The sequence below is a fragment of the Adiantum capillus-veneris genome, chromosome 18, assembly GCF_014529385.1.
Source record: "Adiantum capillus-veneris isolate H3 chromosome 18, ASM1452938v2, whole genome shotgun sequence".
Lineage (NCBI taxonomy): Eukaryota > Viridiplantae > Streptophyta > Polypodiopsida > Polypodiales > Pteridaceae > Adiantum > Adiantum capillus-veneris.
This window is the reverse complement of record NC_140948.1, coordinates 137,142,822-137,151,370: the sequence shown is the minus strand read 5'-3', so window position 1 is coordinate 137,151,370 and position 8,549 is coordinate 137,142,822. Positions and strand designations below refer to the sequence as shown.

At 39.4% G+C, this 8,549-nt stretch overlaps 1 protein-coding gene across 1 annotated transcript; it reads right to left on the bottom strand.

Moving 5' to 3' along the window:
• Positions 1–1,299: 1,299 nt before the first annotated feature.
• On the bottom strand, positions 1,300–4,460 carry LOC147436493 (uncharacterized). Its single transcript, XM_086489370.1, has 7 exons — positions 4,304–4,460; positions 3,427–3,976; positions 3,163–3,268; positions 2,706–2,759; positions 2,439–2,507; positions 2,261–2,339; positions 1,300–1,525 (listed from the first exon to the last, which is right to left on the bottom strand). The coding sequence occupies exons 1-7, from the start codon at positions 4,398–4,400 to the stop codon at positions 1,428–1,430; spliced, it is 1,053 nt and encodes a 350-aa protein (XP_086345496.1). The 5' UTR covers positions 4,401–4,460; the 3' UTR covers positions 1,300–1,427.
• Between the last annotated feature and the right edge of the window lie 4,089 nt (positions 4,461–8,549).

The following is an 8,549-nucleotide window of genomic DNA, read 5'->3' as shown; positions in this document are numbered from 1 at the left end:
ATCACAAGCGCTCCCCGAGTACAGTCTCAGAAGTGTCGTCGCCGCTTATGGTTATCCAAAGCATGGGTATTTTGTATGCACATGAAGCCCTACACATTCAAAATTTATGTGTGTACATATCTAGAGAGTATAGTGACACAATAAGCAATTGGAGTACTATAGAGCATGCAAAGAATGGTCCTGCAATAATCACCTCTCGCTCTGCGTCCCAGTTGCTCTCTCTCTCTCTCTCTCGCATGATTCCCATCTCCCTCAATCACTTAAATCGATGCTGGCCACTTTTTGAAAAACAGAGTGCACCCATAACTTTCAATGCTCATGGGTGGCCACAAACCTAAGATGCTAGGAGCAAGGATGCGCTGACTATAAGTAAGCCCTTGAACTCAGATGGCACGGTCTGCTAGAGGCTAGACGATGGAGATCCTAAGATGCAAGTGTAGAAGAAGAGCTCTCTCTCTCTCTCTCTCTCTCTCTCTCTCTCTCTCTCTCTCTCTCTCACACACACACACACACACACACACACACACACACACACACAAAATATGTGTGACCTAAAGATTTCTCTACTGCATAATGTCGTAGCTAAGGGCAAAGGTTTCTCTACTACGTGAAGTCATAGCTGGATTTCTCAGGGCGAGGCAAAACATGTGCTCGTAGAACTTACGAGAGCTATTGAATTTATGCAGAAAATGCTTGTTAAGGCCAACATGAAAATCCAAGAAAGGTTGGGGTGTAGTATATGGAGGTAGATTAGGAGCAACAAGGGATTTGGAAAGTTAATGTAATCTATTTTGCAAGGACCCCAATCTCATTACTTCATCATGGAGGTTGTAAGAGAAAAGAGGGACCAAACATTAATTTCGAGCACATGTAATAATATAGTCTTGAAAAAAAATCTTACTCAATATCCTTTGAGAGAAAACATGAGATTGTCATCCACTTAGTGTCACTTGTAACTTTCTCACGAGTGCTCACTAAATCACTCACCAATCAAACATTTGCCTTAGCCCTTTGGGTAGGCCAAAAAGAGAATCTTCTAAAGTAATTACCGCATAACTTTCAATTTAGACAGAATAATTAGTAGGAGTCATGTCAACCAATGATGGAGTGACTTAAACAAGTTTAAAATAACTTTTGTAAGTACAAATATATATATATATATATATATAACTCAAGAACTCATCTATGTTTTAACATCTTTTCTAATCCACAAGACCATGATTGTGAATATTATTACCACACATCACACGTGAAGAACTCATCTATGTTTAACATCTTTTCTAATCCACAAGACCATGATTGTGAATATTATCACCACACATCACACGTGATTAATTTTATTGGCAAAGGTGCGCGTCCAACAAAGGTCCGTACATCATGGAACGATATTTATTTCAGTCCATTGGCTTAGTCATGAGGATTTGCATCTAGAACTTCAACTCCACAGGAGCATTTTTAGGGTTGGAGTGTAGGAACTTGGGATAGTTGTTCAACTTGTGAGTCACCTTGTTATAGTAGGCATGGTCTGTCATGTAAACAAAGAAAACAAGGTGCTAGGTTAGTTATACCAAGACATTAGGATTTAACCTAATGAATGTTGATTGCACACACACACATATATATATCTAAACTAACATAATATGACAAAAGGGAGTCCCCTTTGCTGCGAGATGAAGGATAAATTCCAAATTCCAAAAGTAAGATTGACTCTTGGACACGTAATAAAGAGGGAGAGAGACAGAGAGAGAGGCCACGGAAGGCGATCGACTGTACTAGTATATTTATATATGTATGTGTGTGTGTGTGTGTGTATAGTGTAGTATGCACCATTTTGAGTGTGAGAATCGTGGCGAAATAGTGAGAGAGTAAACATTTAAATTTACGTAAAGACAAAATTACCAAAATACCCCTCTAATTTGTGGAAATTTCCAATATACCCCTCAAATTTGAAAAATTCCCAAATATCCCCTATAATATTTTGTCAAAAATGCCCTTCAAATTTTCCAAAATATCTCTTGATAGGAGACTAAACATCTCTAGAGATCACAATTTTTTTTGTAGGTTTTCATAAGAAGATTTATTGTCTATCATTGCAAGATGTTAAAATCAAAATTCGAGTTGGGAATGCAGGCTTTCACAGACATGGATACTTTTAAGAATCTTTTAAATTTGAGAGGTATTTTAAGAATTTCCACAAATTAGAGGGATATTTTGGTGATTTTTCCTTACATAAAATTGTGTCATGAAGCTAAGATCGTACCTGACGTAGGAATTCCACCAAAAAGAGTTTGTATATTGTCGGCTGGCACTCCGTTGGCGTCAAAATATAATGCTAAACACTGCAAGGCTCATCAACGATCATTAAGGCTAAGTAAATCAAATGGTGGAGCACTTTAAAATGAAGAATAATATACACACAACCATCCGGATATAAGTACCTGTTGCTGCACTGTATAAGCAACCATAAGCACGGATGTTTTAATCGCATTTGTTTGTATTATGTTAGGCTACATGAAGAGCAACAAGTATCATTAAATAAATTAGCCCACGCGTGAAGATTAAAATGTCAATATCATTATGTTAAGACCCATGAGCCTGGAAGAAGCTGCGGTAGGCAACGAGACAGAGACAGAGACAGAGAGAGAGAGAGAGAGAGAGAGAGAGAGAGAGAGAGAGAGAGAGAACCAACTACAGAGTTTTCGTACCGGACAGCCCTGCTGTACGTCGACCCCTTCTGCTTTCCATGCCGCATGCCTATCCTATATAGGCACAAGAAGATTTAAAAATTTTCTCATGTAGGAAAATGGAGTCTTTTTCGGTGTTTTCCATACAATGCATAACATCATGAGCTTCTACTCGAGAGGCACCACATACCTAGCTAGGTACGATTGGGTGCAGGGATCCCTGGCTCTAGCCCCCCCCCACTGGCCAGGGGTCCCATGCCCCCAATCGTACCTAGCTAGGTATGTGGTGCCTCCCTCACAGAAGCTCATGATGTTGAGGTAAGTCACAATGTGAGAAATATTGTGAGAATCTGTCCAAAACTTCTTGTGATATAATAGCAACCCACGGAGAGAGAAAGTCATGTATATTGGATAGCAGTCTAAGCTAACTAACATATGAGTGAGAGAGAGAGAGAGAGAGAGAGAGAGAGAGAGATACCACGTATGGCTCTGATCCGGAGTTTACTGGAAACAAAGTATAAAGTATGGCATCCTTTTTCTTACTCTCTCGGAAGAAGCCGGTTTCAATGAGCGCACGAAATGGACTGCAGGTAACACGACACGACGCCCAGTAGAGAGATGAGAGACGGAGAATCCAGCAAGCAAAAGAAAGAAAAAAAGATGGCAGGGAGAGAGCGATGATGAACTCCACAAGTGCTTAGATTACAGGAGGTGTGAGCGGAAATGAATTAAGCAAAATTACCCCAAGCCATAGCCACCGGCAAACATGAGGACTGACTCGGCAGCTTCGATGTCACTCATATTAAAGCCATTGGACTCCGAGTCGCAGGTAGAGATGACCACACGAACACCGGGCTTGCTGTTGATGAGCTTATTGGCAATCGTGTCTGGCACATCCTCGATCAAGAACTCCAGGTCCGTACCATTGGAGGGAGGTGATGCGATGAAGAAAGCGCTGGGGCTGACAAACTGGCTCTCTACTGGAAGTATGTTCACATACTGGCCAGGTGTCTTGTACCACTTGACCACCTCTGATCCTGGCAATACGTTCAAAGCTACATTGAAATACCCCCCACTCTTTGAAGCTGGCTCCACCTTCTTCACCACCCCAATAGATACTGCCCGCACCACGGCCGCCCCTGCAGCCCGCCGCCGTTCAGCCAACAAGCACCCTTCTTCTGCACTGCGCAACGGCGTGCCAAGGAGAGTACGTCTCGCTCGCAGCAGCCGACTCGGCCCCACGGCGGCTGCTGTTCCAGCATTCCTTAGGGACGTACGCGGCATGCTTAATCCTGAGCCAAATTAAACGTCCAGACTCCAGACGGTTGGCAATTGTAGTTGAAATTGTATGCAGTGAAGTAAGGTCTTAATCATAATAATTATATTCGAAAGGGCAGACCCGAAAGGGTGCTGCCGCTCATGTATTTAAACACACGCTCCCACACGATCTAACACAACCAAAACACACACACATTGAATCAATCTCTTTCTCTCTCTCTCGCGCGCGATTAAGATTGATCTCTCTTAATGAAACAATAATCAATAATCAACGCTATCACACCTCTACAACATGATTGAGCAACTACATATTAATTGAGCTAGTAGTGATAGTTGTGTACCAGCTTGCAGAACCGCACCATGGGCGGCATGACTAGTGCGCTGCCTCGCAAGAGTGCGAATATTGACCAAAGAAGATGAAGAGGAGCTCATAGCCATGGTCTCTACTATCAGAGTTTAGTGTAGAAATGGATATATGCAGGATGGTGTTATATGGACGCCTGTATATATAGTAGCTGGAGTGTATACGCCTGGCGCAGAGGCCAGGTACTGCTGCATGGGCCCGCAGGGCCACTGGTTGCTAATACCAATGCTTATCTCTAAGAAAATCATCACGTGATCAGTGGTGTGGTCCAACTGTCTCTTCACTTTGCTCTTTGGGCTCTCAGCTCTCCGAGCAGTGTTTGGGAAAATGGTTTTTCTAGTACGCATTAATCTTTTTTCTCTTCTCTCTTCTCTTGTGCTCCCTAAATAGTCCAATCGCTCTCACCTGCACGGACACCGTACTCATTTATTTTTATCTCCTCCACTCTATCGAGTCTCCACGCGCCCTGCCATGACGCCGGTACGAGAAAAGAAAACATCACATAAGCATGGTCCGTTTCTTTCCACAGGAAATTGTACACCTTAGACAAGATTCATACTCGCTTTACTTACTCGCTCTCCCTTCATTTTATTCAATTCTTTCCGAGATTCCTTCCAAACTCCAGCATAATATCTTCACTCTCCAAAAAAGAAACATCAGACTAACCAACTAACCTCTCATAACCAACTAACCTCCCACGCTATCCTACAATACCATCTCAAATTTTTAATTTAAAAAAAGTGTTAACATGATCTGTGCCTGCATCTTCACGAGCCAATGCAACCAATCCTCGTCCAACAGCCAGCCGCGATCTATCCCCCGCCTTCACCGCCAACTTGCGGACTTGCCGTTTATCCAAATTCTCTCCCGTTAAATGCACCTCGCCTCGCATCAGCCCGTTTTATTGAATTTATTCCAATTTTGCATCTCATGAGATTCTCCCTTTCTTTTTTATTTTCCAAAAATCGTATCACTTACTAAGTGCACTTTTAAAACAAAGTTAAAGTTCACTATGGCCTACATAAGGTTATGAGAAGAATTTAGTAATAAAAGATTTCTTTGTGAGAGAAAACGAGAAAGTGACATTAATTTTTTAAAACATTTGTTAGCATGATAAAATATCATGTTTCTTGAAAAAGTGTAACAATAAACTATTCAAACTACAATCTATGTCAAAAACATAAAAATTGATGTCTGAAAAGCCATTTGAAAGCATTGTAGCAACTTGAGAAAAAAAAGGTGGAAGGACGAGAAAGATTGTATGTGACCCAATATTCAATGGTCCTCTTTAAAGAGAGAGGTACACAAACGTAACACTTGTTACAAAGACCTAGAAGAAATATTAAAAAAGATTTTTTTTTGCCATGTGACACTAATCCAGAAGATTTATCCAATGCACCAAAAACCCAATGCTTTACTAAGGACTCCTCTTGTAGTACAAAAACTTTATTATTTCACAAGATTCCCACCTCCCATCCTCATCCTTAGATTCTCCCACCCTTCCCTTAGTACCTATATCCTCCTCCCCTCCATGATTTCTCATCTCCTCCACCTACCCTTGTATCTATCACGCATGCTACTTCGGCCCTATTTACTCAACCTCTGAATGCTTGATAACACATGCATACCGAGCCTCACACTTTTGCAAACCTGACTAATTATGTCATCTGACGTGATCCCTACTGGTTTTCAATTAAATAACCAGCTAGGATTCTACTAGAATTTGTAAAATTTATATCCTTCTCACAAAACAAGGTGAAAATTCACTATGGCCTACATAAGGCTATCGAGAGAAATTTCATAATAAATGAAAATTTACTATGGATTACATAAGACTATTGAGAATAATTTCATAATTAGAGACTCCTTTGCCAGAAAGGAAAATAAAAAGTGACAGTAGTATTTCATAACATGTGGTATCACAATACAATATACTTTTTAAAAAAAAGTGTAACATTAAACTATTTAAAGTACAATCTATCTCAAAAGCATAAAAAACAAGTGAAAGGGTCACGGTGGCTTTCTATAACAATAAAAAATTGATAAAATCATTAGGTTGAGTTTAACTAGAATTATATAAGGTAAAACATTACTCAAGAATATCTCTTTTATTAAAGGACTGAGTTTCCTCCTTGCAAAGAAGCAAACCGGAAATAATAGTCGAATTTTTGAATTTGTAAGATTTTTGAACTAAGTTCTCACATACTTCACCATTTTTTCTTTCCTTTACCATGGTATGCTCACTTAGTGTGTATATATATATGTGTGTGTGTAAAATAAATAAATATATGTATGTGTGTATGTATGTGTATGTATAGAATTTACTAGAACTATGCAAGGTGAATTAGCTTCACTTTAGCATTCTAAAATAATAGAATGCAAGCGAAGTCAAGCCGTGTAAGGATATGAAATGAAAGGTGAAATAGAAACATTCCTTTAATATTTTAAAATGGAATTAACATTTAAGGTAAGTCTCCGTCATGCCTAACCCAACTCAATACTAAGGCTTCTTTTAGAAAGCCAATAATGTTTGTCACAACACTCAATGTTACTCTTTAAAGAGAGAGGTACACAAAGTGTGAACACCCTCTCACAAAGGCTTAAAAGAAACAATTTAAACAATTGTGGACCGTTGGAAAAAGCCTACGAATTAGTATCACATGGCAAAAAACTTTCTTTTTTAATATTTCTTCTAAGTCTTTGTGAGAGATGTTGACATTTGTGTACGTCTCTCTTTAAAGAGGGCCATTGAGCATTGGTTTAGTCATTGTTTTTTATGCTTTTGAAATATATAGTAATCTAAATAAGTGGCATTGTTACAATTGTTTCCAATTTAAAAATGTAATACTCTACTATTGTGATAAACACTAGGAAAATCTCTAGTTGTTTACCATGGTCTTTTACCGTGTTTTGTAGAGAGAAGGTCCAAACTCACTTGGAGAGGGAAGAGAGAGGAGGGCGGGGGGATTTTGTTTTGTATTTAAACTATTACCACAACTATTTTCACTATTAGTATCGCGTTTATTACCTCAGTTATTACCGTTGATATAATTATCGCGCTTATTTTTCAGGGAAAATTTAGAGCCTAAACTTTCAAACTTTGGCTTAACCCCCCCCCCCCCAAAATTTTGGGGTTTCTCTTCTCTAAAAAAAATTAAAGAATATTATATGATATTTTCAAATTTACAAAAGAAAAGAGAAAGAAAGAGGAAGAGGGAGGAGAGAGGATAGAGAAAGAGGGGGGCGGGGGGGGGATAATAAAATTACATTTGGTTACAACTAAAATAATCACTCTCACTTGATTTACATAATTGAGGATGTTCACAAAAATAGAGAGAGGAAGAGAGGAAGAGAGAGATGAATAGATTACATGACCAAAAATTTGCATAACTTAAAGTATGCAAAATGTTTATGAATCATCTTCCAAAAGATCATTACATGAAGCATCATCCAATTCTAAGTCCATGGCTCCTAAATCAATAAAGAGAGAAATGGAATTATCGTTTGTGGATGCATTGGCTTCATCATCTTGGAATTCGTCATCCTCCATCTCATCATCTTCATCATCATTACAATCATCCTCACTAAGACTTGCCACCGTCGGACTTGATTCATCGACCTCCTTCTCCTCTATCTCCACCTCATCCGAAGTTGGAGGTGGAAGAGGGTCGAAGATGGTTTTGACTTCATTAGTGGAAAAAATGGTTCTCCCCCGAGGTGTTACAGGAATTACAAACCAAAGTTTTGGTTGGTGGATTGCTGGGATATAGATGACCTATAAAAGAGAAGCTCAAAGTGAGTAACATTCGGATAATTAATGCTACAAGCAAATAAGAATAAAAAAGGTAGTTGTCACTCACTTGCTCACAATTGCGCGGTAAAACTAAATTGTCATACCTCCCTGTGTGATGCACAGTAGAGTCCACTATGTAGAGGCCATTCTCATGTTGTCTAGACACATTTGCAAACCACTTGCACTCCAAGATGAAGGTTCTAAAATTAACCTTTAGTATCCTCTCAATAATTCCACAGTACCTAGCTTCATCACCGTCTGTGTCAAAGTTGCCCATGATGGCACAATCCATGGTGGTTCTACGCTCGTCAATGTGGCACGTACGAAAGTGACGACCCTTTGACCACATAGAGTTAAAGGAAAGGCACTACAATATAGGAAAATATCTTTTATTAAATACAAAGATAAAATCAAGAAAAAAAATTACACT

Coding starts and splice junctions, on each gene's coding strand:
- LOC147436493 (XM_086489370.1), bottom strand. CDS start 4,400: ATGGCTATGAGCTCCTCTTCATCTTCTTTGGTCAATATTCGCACTCTT. Junction 2,508..2,705: donor ACGTACAGCAGGGCTGTCCG/GTACGAAAACTC, acceptor CTCTTCATGTAG/CCTAACATAATACAAACAAA. Junction 1,526..2,260: donor TGGTGGAATTCCTACGTCAG/GTACGATCTTAG, acceptor TTTACATGACAG/ACCATGCCTACTATAACAAG.